The 14,958-nt window shown below is 47.9% G+C and overlaps 1 protein-coding gene across 1 annotated transcript; it reads left to right on the forward strand.

Moving 5' to 3' along the window:
- Positions 1 to 1,370: 1,370 nt before the first annotated feature.
- LOC131235113 (uncharacterized) lies at positions 1,371 to 2,922 on the forward strand. Its single transcript, XM_058232242.1, has one exon. It carries the CDS (start codon positions 2,030 to 2,032, stop codon positions 2,723 to 2,725), a length of 696 nt encoding a protein of 231 aa, XP_058088225.1. The 5' UTR covers positions 1,371 to 2,029; the 3' UTR covers positions 2,726 to 2,922.
- Positions 2,923 to 14,958: the final 12,036 nt, after the last annotated feature.

The following is a 14,958-nucleotide window of genomic DNA, read 5'->3' on the forward strand; positions in this document are numbered from 1 at the left end:
CATTGGCTGGTGTCAAGGGGAGTAGCCAATCCATTCCTTGTTAGTAGACACCCATCTCAGTACACACACTCCATATGTTAGCCACCCCCGCTAGGGATCGATGCCAAAACCTCAAGTCTGCCAGCTGAGCTATGGATCAGGGTGTATGAACCGCATTAGCTTGCGCTAGGTACCTACCCGGGTTACTTTGGCAAGTCGAGAGCCACTTGGGTGGAGCTTTAATGAGATCCACACCGTCCATCAGGTTCGCTACCTCGTGTTAACCATTAAACCCGAAATACATAATATTCTAAATTTTAGGTAGGCCACAGTATCAGAAACAATATGAAAGTCCCACCATTAGTTGTGTACGGCCCACTGTGGTGTTTATATGGCATCCAATCGATTCATCTGATGTGTCTCATTAGGTTCAAAGAATTAGCTAAAATAGAAGTAGTCCAAAACTTAGGTGTGCCATATCATTTGAATTTAGAGGTTTTTAGGAACACACGTTTTTAGGGTCCCACAAGTGTTTGATCACCCTATTTTTTTTGGTCAAGATCAAAGAAGGGGTGATCTATCTATTAGACGGTGTGGATCTTATGCTCGTTAAGCCGTTTCCTTATATTTGAGAAAGTAACCCCGGTAGTACCTGGCGCGAGGTACTCGGGAAGATTTTCTTGATCAGTATCCGTAAGCAGCGGAATAGGTCTGAGCCGACACGGGAATTCCTCGGCAAGGTGCCGCGCCGTATTTATTCCCACGAGTTACATGATTGGTTGATACACAGCACTCTCAAATTGTACACGTGGCAAACCTTAACTCATGTTAAACCGACTACATTGTGGAAATCACTGTCGCTTATTCACAGTACCAAGATCTTGTTGCTTGAGCGACCGTAGCATCTGATTCCTGTATACTTGATTGTTTAAACAGAACCACTGGATATTTTTCATTTTAACCGTCCATTAAATGACCACCAATTAGATAACCAAACAATCAAATAAGTCTAATTTTTCGTTGATGATACATCTAAGATGAGAATCACAATTTGGACAGTTTCATTTGAATTAATTGTGTTTTTAAATATGAAATTTCTAAGTAACATCTATGTGCATGCGTATTATAGATGATACAATGCCAGAGTAGCAAAGTATTTCTCATTTATTAGAGAAATGCTACGTTGGCAGCAGACCGAGCGGGGCCATTTTTTAATCAGGGTACAAAAAACAGAGACGCGTGGTCGACGACTGGCCACGGCTGGTTTCTGTTCGGTTATCTACATTCGAATTTTCTCTTCAAAATACAAGAAGGAAAGAAAGAAATAAAAAAAGAAAAGAAAAGAAAAAAGAAAATCGATGCCCCAGCGGCTATAAAAGGCGAACCTGTGATGTCCAAAGGGTCCAGCTGCTTCACCTCCAAGCAAATCAAGCTCCTTTCCTCTTCCATTTCAAAAGAGAAAAGAAAGACAGAATTTCTCTTCTTTTCTTCTCTCACTCAGGTCTCATCTCATTTCCTTCCTTTCTCCTTTTTTTTTTCTCCTCCCTTTTCAAACGAGATTTCGCGGGAAAATACAGCCCCTTCATAGAACGTAAAAACAGAAGCAATTTTTTTTTTTTTTCTCCTCTTTCCGTTCCTTCTCCTTACTTCTCAGCTGGTAATCGTAGCGAAGCAGAGCACGATTTTCTCCTGCTTTTTTTTTTTCCCCTAGAATTTCTTCTCAGATCTTCTGTTTCTTTTCCCCCTTTCTTCTCGCATCCACTATAAATCGCCAAAAACCGTGGGAGACTGCTCAGGAAACGCGAAAAAATCGCATCATTCGAGTAAGCGCTATATAGGATAGCGAAATATTGATCAAGCGACGAGAAATCAGCTCGAAATAGTGGATTCATAGCTTCGAAGTAGAGAGTCTATCAAACGGCGATTGGTCTGTTCGATTCTCGATATCTATTAATGATGCTGTGAATCCGCCATTCTTTGCTTATTTCTCGTCTTCCGATACTTACCAAAAACAAAAACAAAAGAAGCCGACTCGATCTCTAATTCTCTGATGGATCTGTTCGAGATCGATACCGTGAAAGCCGAGAAAGCTAACGCGATGAAAAGATACCGTAGGATCCGAAAGATCGCGATCGTTTTCAGAATCGTCGAGGTCTGCGTCGCTTTCGTCTTCATCTCCTGGTTTTCCGCTCGCCTACCTATCGCCGTCAAAATCTCCGGTGACTTTGTCCGGCACCTCTCCGTCATTCTCGTCAGCCCGCTTTTCGTTTTCCTCGTGGGAAACGCCATTGTCGTGACGCTCTTCCTCAAATCGGGCCAAAATCCAGCCGGAAACTCCAGCGTCGATCTATACGACGAGTTCTTGAAGAACAGCGAAAATCGCCACAAGACTCGCAAGGAAACTCCGCCGCCGGAGGAGGAAAAGGAGACGGCATGCGAAGACAAGTCCGTAGTGTACACCGAGAATACGCATGCGTGTACGAATACGGATACGAGCATGAGGAAGGCTTACCGAAGGAGCCGATCGGAAAACATGAGCACTGAGAAGAAGAGGGAACTCCGGCGGTCGAAGACGGACGTATGTCCAAAAGTGGAGAAATCTGGGGAGAAACCGGCGGATTTTCCGTATTCGGGGCCGGAGATGAGTAGCGAGGAGTTCCAGCGCAAGATAGAGGCGTTCATTGCGAAGCAGCAGAAGTTCCTGAGAGAAGAGTCGATGGCCATCGTCCTGCGGTGTGAGAGCTGAAAAAAAAAAAGAAAGAAAAAAGATTTGGAAATCTCCGCAGTAAAAAAGAAAAAAAAAAAAAAAAAGAAAAAGAAAAAATCCTATCGTTTCTTGTTCCTTTTTTCCTTTTTCTTTTGTTTAAATCACCTGATGCTGTATTTCTGTACATAGTAATTAAATAGGACTGAAGAAAAGAGCGATGGATTTAGCCTTTTTTTTTTATATATATATATTCTTCGCAAGATTGTTTTTTTTTTTTTTTTTTTTTTTTTTAAATTTTAAAATTAGCTTTCCAGTTCCTCTCGATGAAGTGGGACTGTACCGGTCATCAGCGCGCGCAGCTGTATTGTAGGTCAATTAACGCCGTTCATCTAGTGGGCCTTTCTAGCCTTCTGCATTTTTACAGTATTGATGTTAATTTGCAATCCAAACACGCCGTGATCGTTATTTAACTTTTGAATCCCTTCTGTTTTTATTGACTTCCATGGATTTAGATGGCCAGGATCGCCAGATCGGCTTGGTCTTTCCACCATGGTCTATCTAGTACGGGCCCCACTGGATAGATGGTCTCGATTTACCAATTGCAGAGCCATTTTTACGGCCGAGAGTCACCGAAACATGAAACGACGGTATTATTCCTCTATCGAGCGGGAGAAATTGCAGTTTATGAGGAGAAGAAAATTGAAAGTGTTATGAGTCGAGAAAAACATTGATACTCTGGCAGTGTGTGATGGATAATACACGTGCACTTGGAAATTACAAACGTACTTACTTGAGTATTGGATGGTTAATGAACTCCAAAAATATCCAACGGTCTTGTTGTGGACAAAATTTCACGAATCAGAGGCTAGGATTGATAAGCAAATGTCATTTTAGCGACACTGGGTTCCACAATCTATTTGATTCCGTGCACCTGTGTATGGAGTGTCATACTCTGCCAGAGTATCAAATTACTCCCCTTATCTGCATCTGCCTGATTGCTGTCGGAGGATCATGTCATGTTGCTGCGTAACTGGGTGAGTTAAGGGCTAATCTGGTTACTGAGTCGAATCGGGTAATGTGCTCCACTGTCTTCCAATCGTGGAAGGATTCTGATGAGACATAGATAACTGATTCCGATATATTATTGGCTTGCTGTCATGCATGTTGATGTACAATGGATTTTCCTTCTGATTTTTTTCTATTGGGAGTAAAAAGAAAAAGGAATGTATTCCGTCTCTTCCATTGGATGTGTGAATAAAAAAGATACCCTACAAGGGTTTTATAGTCCATGGATGGAGGTCATGTCCCAGTACTTCTTGGGCCTTTTATTTTTATAAATCCTTACTCTTCATTTTCCATTATGGAGAATAGCATCTACTAGGCATCTGTTTGATTTTAAGAGGATTGGGGAGCTTTCCAGCGTGGTTTTTAGACTCAGGTGATTCGGTCTGATTTGAGTCGTCACTTGCCTGAGTCAGAGGGGGAAGGGAGGACACGACTCATGGTTTTGAACCGTATTGGATTGTACGGAATCCGAGTCAACTCAGACGAGTCTCATTGGACTTGTTTGAGTCTCAAAACCATGCTTTCCAGCTCATTTAGCAGTGGACCCATCTTGGTTTTGTTGCAATTATATAGTGCATGTGGCTATATGTGCAGTGGATTTGGCTGTCCAACTGGTGTGCTCTTCTGATTGAAAAAGAATAGAATCTGATTACTATCCATCTAAAGGCAGAAAATTAATAGCTACGGTTGGATTACTGGTGTCTTTTGTGGGCAATGGTCAATTAATCCACGGTGGGCCATCAGATGGGTGGTACAGTGCCAAGGAAGCAGATTGCCTATGGTGAATCGTCCGTGATTTAACATGGCAGGATGTGATTAGGCCACATGCCTTGTATAGATGACACACATACAAAGCATTTTTGAAAGTTGTTCTATCATGTACTAACTTAACTGGCATGTGGCCCAATCAAATCTTACCTCCTCAGGGCATTAGGAATATCCCCAGTGAATAATCTAATTCCAGTGCCCTTTACAATGCCATCATTGTAAATGTACTGTGAAGTGCCAACAGATCATTAGGGTTGATCAAGGCATAAAGTTTCACTCCCCAAAGCATCCATGGGGCACACAGTCTCTCTGAAATAAAGCCTATCTTGACGAATATAATTATGGGACCCAATATATTGCTGGTTGTTTGAAAATATGGCATAGCGCAGTCGCCTTCAAGGTAGTTACTTAATACTCTAGAAAGTGTGATGGTTGACACACAGATATTCACAATAGTACTGCATGTCGCCATCTTGTTAGGATTTGGGTTCGCTCGTTATCTAAATTTGAACAATTGGGTATTGTTCATCTCAATGATTCAGTAATGCATAGTCAAATTAGGGTAACTTCTGATTTATAATCCATATAAACTCGGTTCAACATATGAGTAGCTTAGGATGCATTTGGTTTTGGCTGAAAATGAGTAATGCTTACTTGTTCTAGTATAATTGTGTAGTGTGAGATCACTTACATTTGAATATAATAATGAGTTTATTACCATTTTTTTCCAAATATTATTATTATAGGTTTATATTATATAAATGTAATAACTACATATTTCTTTATCTATGTCTTTACATGTGTATTTGACTACCACTTTACAAGTTACAAGTCTTGTTTATACAAATACCTTGAAATGATAATTGTTGATGCAAGTGTCTGGTTCGTCCTCCTAGACCCTGGTATGCCTGCACAGAAAGAGGACAGAGGAGACCCTGGCTCGGGCAGGGGAACCTCCGATGCCAAAGTCAGGCCTGGATTCGGGGTCTAAATGTATTGAAAGGTTTTGAGAAGGAATTTTTTTGTACCTCTCAAGGTGTCAGGGATCCTTATTTTATAGCTGTTGGGGCCTTAGTCGCATAAGGATTTTCCTCCTGATATTGAGCGCGGGATCTTCTCCTGGTATCACGGAGATAGAATCGTGCCCATCTTGAGCCTTCATCCGATCCCGTGAGCTTCGGGGTCGGAGATCTTATCCCAAGATATCCGGGATGAGACCCGACCTAGCGACGGTCGATCTGGCAAGGTGGTCCGCCCGACGCACGCCCGGAACGCTGATGAGGTGTCCGAACCGACTCAACCTTTGTCTCGGTTTAGCGAATCATGCCTCGGATTTGACACATCCTTCGGTGACCCGAGGCATTAAGTCTGAGTCTTCGGACTTGTATTTTTTGCCCCCAACAGTAATCCCCCCTACTCCGTGTGTTTCATATGACACCTAGGAGTAGCGAGTTTTGAGTCGGTTCATCGGTTCATAACCCAGTCCGAGACAGCAGGTGGTCATTTAATGCGTTCCATGCCGCCTCTGACGAGAGGCGGTTCGGTTCCTGACATCTCATGCGCCGTCAGCCATCAAGTCGCTCATCCCGCCAATGAGGGTTGGACACGTAGCAAGGACATTATTACCGTCAGTCGTCGAGCGCCACGTGTCGAGTGGGGGAATCGATGCAGGCGTCGAATCATTTCCTCATTAATTACTCCCGCCGTATGGCAACCTTATAAATCGGTGGGGGTCCCGCATTTTGAACTTCTATTGTCATTCCTACTTTTCATTCCCTTTGGAGCCTTTTCATTCTTTCATCTTCTTCCTTTCCTTTCTCTTAACCGTCAGCGCTTCCTTCCGCCATTTCCCCTTTCTCCCTCCGGTGAGTTTCTCCTTCCTCTTTATTAGATAATAATGGCGGATAGGGGTTCTCGAAGTCCCCATGGGGGAGCTTCCGGAGACGAAGGCGAAGCGCAACGTTTTTGGAATGTTGCGGAATCGCCTTCCTTACTGACGGAAATAGCAGTGGATGCCAACGCTGCGTTTCTATCTGAGAGAGTCACAGAAGCTCCGGCGGAGCGCCCTGCTTCCGTCGTTCCTTCTCGGGGCGGGTCGTCTCTATTAACCCGCCCGGGAAGGCCTAACTTGCCAAGGGACATGGAGGAAGATGAGGAGGAAGAAGATGAAATTTTAATCGCCGAAGGAACCCCTGATCCTGCTCCTGTTGGTGAATCGGCGCAGGCCGAGTCTGAAGGGGAAGAATCCGGGGAAGATTTAAGTGGTCCGGTTCCTTCAGTCTTGACTGAGGACTTGGATAGAATCCGAGTCGGGTATCATATTCCCGAGTCGGTCATCACCTATCTCCCCGTCCGAATGACTTGCCGGATCACCCTCTTGGGGGCGATCGCGATTTACCAAGTGTCGATGCAATGTGGCTTGCGTCTGCCCTTACACATCGTCCGGGGGGTTTTGTCTCGCATACAGATTGCCCCGACAGATAGTCCCGAATGGGTGGAGGAACTTACTCGGATGTGCGGTGTTGTGGTGAGATGGAGCCCACCGCTTACAGTCGACGAATTTCTCCACCTGTATCAAGTGCGAGTAAATCCGAACTATCCCGGCTTCTACGTCTTCGCTGCTTGGCGAGGCGGAGGCGGTTCCCTGATAACCGACCCTCCCACTTCCAACAAACACTGGAGAGAGCGTTGGTTTGGGCATGTGGTCGCTGGGAGACGGATGAGTCTGGGTCCTGCGAGGCTCGTGTCCCTCGGGCGTTCCAAAGAGCAGGTGACTTGGGTCTTCTCTCTCTCGCCCTTTTTCATTTTTTGTAATATTCTGAGTCTGACGAGCTTATGTTTGGCAGATATTCCGAAGAAGCGGCCGAAGCTCGGCACCAGTGCCTCGGCTCGGATCAAAGAGTTGAGGTCGTTGGATCCGAGGAACAGGTCTTGGAAGGTGCTTCTACAACCGGAGCGCCTTCATCTTGCAGGTCTGGACTCGGAAGTTACAGGTAATTGAGAATGAACCTTCTGAATTTTCCGAGTTTCCCCCGACTTACTTCGCCATAACTTATTCCTCTTTTTTTTTTTTTTTTTTTTTTTTTTTTACAGATCTGCCCGAAGCTCGTCCCAACCTCAGGATTGTCCTCGAACCGGAGATGACTGGAGCTCGTCCTGCCCTTAGGCCAGTCACGAAGTTGAAGGCTCCTCCGCGGTCAGTTCTTCTTTCAGAGCCTCGGCCGCCGAAGAGGCAAAGGGTGCTGCGGAAGGAGAAAGAGCCAGCGAGCTCTTCTGCCCCTTCCGTCGTCGTGATTCCCGACCCGGACGAAAGAGCGGGAGAGACGGCGATTGCTGCTTCGGAGCCTCAGGCGGCACCTGACTCGGCACGCGTTGAGACGGGTGCTCCGAGTCGAGAGGAAGAGACCGGGGCCGCGTCCTCCAGGGGGGAGGGAGAGACGAGGACCGCGTCCTCCCGAGGGGAGGAGACGAACCAGGAGGGGCCGTCGGTCCTGCAGCAAGTGGTGTCGGGGATGGTTCCTTGGGCCCTGGCCCACGGGTGTGAAAGAGAGTTCGTGAAACTTTACAACGCCCCGTCGTCGCAGACCGTCAGCCACGCTGCCAAGATGCTTTTTGAACTCGCTCCTTGCTTAATCAAGGCCAGCAAGGAGCTATCCTCAACTCATCGGCTACAGGCTCTTCTGTCTGAGGCCGAAGGTCGACGCGAGGAGGCCGAGGTCCGGGTCGGCGTCCTGACGGGCGAGGCGTCCCTTGCCCGGAAAGCTGCCGAAGACGCGAGGGCAGAGGCGGCTTCCTCCAGAAGAGCCCTGGATGAAGCGAAGGCAGAGGTCGCTCAGGCACTGGCTCTACTCTCCAAAGCTGAAGAAGAGAATCAGCGAGTTCTGGCAGTCCATGCTTCGTGCGCGGATGACTTAGCTCGGGCTAAGCTTGAGGCGGCGGAGCATATTCAGCAGGCCGTCGAGAAAACTCGGGAGGCCGAGAAGGCTAGGGACCAAGCCGTCCAAGCATTCCTCGAGTCGGCGGAGTTCGAGGATGAAAGGGACCGCTTGTTCCAAAGCGGATATCTGGAATGCGTCAAGGACATAAAGAAATCTTTCCCTGACCTTGACCTTTCAGAGATCGAGGGTGGAGCTGCCTCGGGATCCGAGAACCCGGACGGCACTGCTGAAGATACTGCTGGGGACGAGGCCGGTGCATGAGGACCATTACCGGGGCCCTTGGACATATGTTTTTTTTTTTTTTTTTTTTGCTTTGATGTATTCGCTTGCTTTGTACTCACATATGTTTTGATGAATGAAAGAGAAATGCCTATCTTTATTTGACTTGGCTTTATCCTTTCTTAGATCAAAGTCTTTAATCGTTGAATATAGAACTAGGGATAGTAGACTTTGAGGTGTTCAGCGTTCCAAGGGTGAGGCAACGGCTGTCCGTTTAAATCTTCTAGCTGATACGTTCCCGGTCTAATGGTGCCCGAGACGATGTAGGGTCCTTCCCAGTTGGGTCCCAGTGTACCCAACCCAAATTCCTTGGTGTTAGAAAACACTTTCCGAAGAACCATATCTCCCATTCGAAATCTTCTAGTCCTAACTCGGGAATTGTAGAACCGAGCCACTTGTCGCTGCCGCGCCTCCGTGCGCAGCCGTGCCACTTCTCTTTGTTCGTCCAGAAGGTCGAGTCCGAGTGCAAGGAGTTCTTCGTATGCTTCTGCATTGAATGTGGTGATTCGAGCCGAAGGTAACCCGATTTCAACGGGAGTGACGGCTTCCGAGCCATAAGCTAGTGAAAACGGAGTCTCCCCTGTGGCTGTTCGAGCGGTGGTTCGGTAGGCCCAAAGAATTTTCGGGAGCTCTTCGGCCTATGCTCCTTTGGCCCGGCCAAGCTTGGTCCGAAGATGTTGCTTGATAATCTTATTAACCGCTTCAACTTGTCCGTTGGTTTGAGGATGATGAGGCGAAGAGTAAACGTTTCTGATTCCGAGGTTGTCGCACATCCCGCGAAAGCTTCTATTATTAAATTGCCTTCCATTGTCTGTAATGATGGTACGGGGTATCCCGAATCGGCAGATAATGTTTTTCCATACAAATTCGGTGATCTTCTGCTCGGTTATTTTAGCTAATGGTTCTGCCTCGGCCCACTTCGTGAAATAGTCAACCGCTACCACAGCAAACTTGGTCTGACCTTTTCCCATAGGGAGCGGTCCTACGATGTCGACGCCCCACTGTGCGAAAGGCCAGGGACCAGTCATCGGGGTCAGTGCTTCGGGTGCTTGCCTTGGAATTGCCGCGAATCGTTGGCACCTGTCGCACTTTTGAACGAGCTCGCGAGCGTCGTGTTGGATAGTGGGCCAGTAGTATCCCTGTCGTAGGACCTTGTAGGCGAGGGATCGCCCTCCAGAGTGGTTTCCGCAGATTCCTTCATGGATTTCCCGTAACACATAGTTTGCCTCGCTGGGTTTGAGGCACCGCAGCAACGAAGCGTAGTAACCTTTCTTGTAGAGGGTTCCGTTGAATATGGTATAACGGGAGGCTCGAATCTTGATTCGTCGAGCCTCGGCACGATCCTCGGGCAACTTTCCTTCGTCGAGGTATTGGCGGATTGGATCAATCCAGGAAGGTTCCGAGTCGATTGTATTGACGGCCTCGCTAATTGGTTCATCTATGCTTGGCTTGTCAACGTATTCGACAGGGACGGACCTGGGTATCTCATCTTCATCGGCTGAGGCGAGCTTTGCTAACAAATCGGCTTTGCTGTTTTCCGTACGAGGGATCCGAGTGACACGACAGAGTTGAAATCCGTTGATAAGTTCCTTTGCTTTCTGCATGTATGCCCTTAACTGGTCTTTTCGTGTCTGGTATACACCGGTAACTTGGTTAACAACCACTGAGAGTCGCTGAAAACACTTAGGTGCGTGACCTCCATGCTAGCGGCGAGTCGGAGGCCGAGTAACAACGCTTCATATTCCGCCGTATTGTTCGACGCTTGGAATCCAAGTCGTAAGGCATACTGTATATAGGTATGATCGGGGGTTTCCAGCACAACCCTAGCCCCACTGGCCTTCGAGTTGGAAGAACCGTCGACATACAGATTCCATGGAATAGGGCAAGGGGGAGCGGTTGAGGTCGGAACTGCACCGTCCTTCGGTGTGTCATTTACTGAAAGTTCGGTTGAAGACGTTCCCTCGGCGATAAAATCAGCTACGGCTTGCCCTTTGATTGCTGCCTTTGGTCGGTATTGAATATCAAACTCACTCAGCTCGATAGCCCATTTGGTGAGTCGGCCGGAAGCTTCTGGTTTCTGTAGTACCTGGCGAAGCGGAAGGTCGGTCATTACAATGATGGTGTGAGCATGGAAATACGGCCTAAGTCGCCGAGAGGAAGTTATTAAAGCCAAGGCCACTTTTTCTAAGCTTAGGTATCTCGTTTCTGCTGGCAATAACGCTTTACTGACGTAGTAAACCGGCAGTTGCTTTCCTTCGGATTCTCGCATCAAAGCCGAGCTAACCGCTGCCTCGGACACAGCTAGGTAGAGGAGCAACGACTCCCCCGGTTCGGGTTTTGATAAGAGAGGTGCAGAACCGAGATATGATTTTAATTGCTGGAATGCTGTTTCACACTCTTCCGTCCAACCCATTGCTTGTCTTCCTTTCAATTGTTTGAAGAAAGTGAGACATTTATCCGTTGCTCTGGACAGGAACCGATTAAGTGCTGCGACTCGTCCGGTCAACCTTTGGACGTCCTTAATGGTTTTGGGGGATTCCATATCAATCAGAGCCTTTATCTTCTCAGGGTTTGCCTCTATTCCTCGCTGACTGACCAAGAAACCGAGGAATTTTCCGGAGCCTACTCCAAAAGCACATTTACTTGGATTTAGCTTCATCCGGAACTTCCGTAGGATTAGAAACATTTCTTCCAAATTATTCACATGATCTGCCGCGTGTATGCTTTTGACGAGCATGTCGTCGATGTATACTTTCATGGTTCGGCCTATAAGCCGAGCAAAGATTTTGTTAACTAACCTTTGATAAGTTGCGCCGGCATTCTTCAGACCAAATGGCATCACTCGGTAACAATAAAGGCCTTTGTCGGTGACAAAGGTAGTTTTTGATTTATCTGTTTGATGCATTACAATTTGATTATATCCTAAATATGCATCCATGAAGCTAAGGAGCTCATGTCCGGCTGTACTATCTACCAGCTGGTCTATCCTCGGAAGCAGAAAGCTATCCTTGGGGCAGGCTTTATTTAAGTCGGTATAGTCAATACAGACACGCCACTTCCCGTTGGATTTCTTTACAAGCACGACATTCGCGACCCACTCTGGATAGTGTATTTCTTCTATGAATTTAGCCTGGAGTAATTTATTGACCTCTTTTTCAATGATGGCGTATCGTTCAGGGCCGAGCGGTCGTCGCTTCTGTCGGATCGGTCGATATGACGGATCGACGTTAAGTCGGTGAGTCACTACGGAAGGGTCGATCCCTCGCATATCTTCATGACTCCAGGCAAATACGTCTACCTTCGGAGCAGGGCTATCAGCTTTTCTCTCAAAGGGGACTGCAGAGATGAGCCAATTCGTACTGTCTTGGATCCATCTGTTTCGACTAAGGGGATCGGGACAAGATCTTCGACAGGCTGTCCTCGTTCATAATTCTCGCCCCGAGGGTCCAATGATTCGATCGTTAATATGTTGGTCGGATTCTTGTCGGCAGCTCCTTTTACAGCTATCATATAACATCGCCTCGCGTCTTGCTGGTCTCCTTTGACAATTCCGACTCCTGACTCGGTCGGAAATTTCATTGTAAGATGGTATGTGGATACCACAGCCTGGAGGAGACTCAATGAAGGTCGGCCGAGTATCGCGTTGTATACCGAGGGTTGATCGACGACCAGGAAGTCAACCATCATCGTCGTCTGATGTGGGGCATTGCCAGCAGTGAGTGGTAATGAGACAGTCCCCTCGGGCAGTACTTGTCCTCCGGAAAAACCGATCAATGGGGTCCGAACCGGGCGTAACGCGGATCGTTCGATCCCCATTTTGTCGAACGCCCCAGTAAACAATACGTCTGCAGATGATCCTGTATCGACGAGTATTCGGAACACCTTTCGGTTAGCGATCGCCAAGGAGACGATCAACGCATCATCGTGGGGGTGATGGATACCTCGGGCGTCTTCCTCAGTGAACGATACGCAATATCTTTCTCTTTTCTTTTCCTTTGATGGCCGATCTATAATCATGAGCTCGGACTGAGGCTGACTAAGTTTTCGTGCATGATTCCTTCGCGCGTTGTTTGAGTCGCCCCCACATTGTGGACCGCCGATAATCGTCCGGATTTCTTCCATAGGCTGACTCTCGGTCGGGTGCGCCTCAGCTGCCCCAGCTTTGACCATATGTTCTCTGAGTCGGCCGTCTTTTATGAGCCGTTCAATCTCTTCTTTTAAGTGACGGCAATCACTTGTGTTATGCCCGTGATCACGGTGATAATGGCAGTACTTATCCTTGTCCCGCCGATTAGGATTACTCCTGAGCTTACTGGGCGAGCTAACAAAGCCTTCGTTTTTTATTTCCATCAGTACCTCTTCCCGAGTCTTATTCAGGGGAGTATATGTGGAAAATTTTCGATCCGGCCGTTTTCCTGACCTTCGCTCGTCACGCGCTTGATCCTCTTTGCGTTTCCTTCCTCCGGCCGAGTCGGCTTCTTTTTTGGCCGACTCTTTGGCCAAGGTTTTGGTTTCACGCAGGATTCGCGCTTCCTCGGCGTTGGCATATTTATCGGATCGTGCCATAAACTCTGCCAGAGTATCGGGCGGAGTTTTGTCTAGAGATGCCAGGAATGGCTTATCCCTAACTCCTTGCATGAGCGCATTGAGGGCCGTTTCTTCCGAATGTTTTCGAACTTGAAGGGATTCGAAATTAAAACGCTTGATGTAATCTTTCAATAGCTCTCCCTGTTTCTGAACTACGTTATTCAGATGTGCAGGGGGCTTCAATTTCTTCTTTCCGCCGATGAAGTTGGTGAGGAAGGCGTCGCTCAGCTCAACGAATGAACCGATGGACTTTGGCTTCAGCTGTTTGAACCACAGTCGAGCTACATCAGTCAATGTAAGAGAAAAGGCCCGACACATTACCGCATCCGAGGCATCGTGGAGTTCCATATAGGTTCTGAAGCACTCAATATGCTCGGTCGGGTCGGTCTTGCCGGTGAAAGGAGTGATTTGAGGTAATCGAAACCTCTCGGGCAATCGGGCCTTCAGTACCGAGTCCACAAAGGGGGACACCTTCGCTTCGGACCCGGTTGAATATACATTCCGGCCGTGCTTTATGTCCGCCATCTCTTTTGCCATCTCTTCCCGCACTTCTTTTTTGAAATTTTGAATGTCGGCTTTCCAAGGTTCGCTGCTTTCTGCCGTGCCTTCCATGGAAGGGCGATTGCGCCTTCTTCGCTCTATTTCGTGCCGAAGATCAGTCGGGGGCAGGGAAGCGTTGGCTGACTGCGCTGGAGATGGTTCTGATCCGCCTTGGGGTTGGCTTGGGCGGACAGACCGCGGCGCGGAAGGTTGAGGATCAACCGCCGTAGTTGGCGCGCGTGCCGTCTCCCCTTGAGGATGCGGGAGCGGCTGCATTTGTTGCTGATACATTCGTTCCAGCATCTGCTTCATCATATTCATATCAGACCGGATCTCTTGAACCTCCTTATCCAACCGTCCATCGTCGCGATCCTGCTGATTGTTGCTTGTCCGGGTCGCTCCTCGTTGGCGGTTGTTAGGTGGGTTCTGGGCCGCGGGGGCCGCGACTGGACCCACCGGTCCTTCAATCTCATTCAAATCTTCCTCTGGGACCGTCCTTCTAGTCATTACCATTGGAATCAATATAGTGATACGAGATGACTTTCTTGCACGTTTCCCACAGACGGCGCCAAACTGTTGATGCAAGTGTCTGGTTCGTCCTCCTAGACCCTGGTATGCCTGCACAGAAAGAGGACAGAGGAGACCCTGGCTCGGGCAGGGGAACCTCCGATGCCAAAGTCAGGCCTGGATTCGGGGTCTAAATGTATTGAAAGGTTTTGAGAAGGAATTTTTTTGTACCTCTCAAGGTGTCAGGGATCCTTATTTTATAGCTGCTGGGGCCTTAGTCGCATAAGGATTTTCCTCCTGATATTGAGCGCGAGATCTTCTCCTGGTATCACGGAGATAGAATCGTGCCCATCTTGAGCCTTCATCCGATCCCGTGAGCTTCGGGGTCGGAGATCTTATCCCAAGATATCCGGGATGAGACCCGACCTAGCGACGGTCGATCTGGCAAGGTGGTCCGCCCGACGCACGCCCGGAACGCTGATGAGGCGTCCGAACCGACTCAACCTTTGTCTCGGTTTAGCGAATCATGCCTCGGATTTGACACATCCTTCGGTGACCCGAGGCATTAAGTCCGAGTCTTCGGACTTG

The sequence above is a fragment of the Magnolia sinica genome, chromosome 19, assembly GCF_029962835.1.
Source record: "Magnolia sinica isolate HGM2019 chromosome 19, MsV1, whole genome shotgun sequence".
Taxonomy (NCBI): domain Eukaryota; kingdom Viridiplantae; phylum Streptophyta; class Magnoliopsida; order Magnoliales; family Magnoliaceae; genus Magnolia; species Magnolia sinica.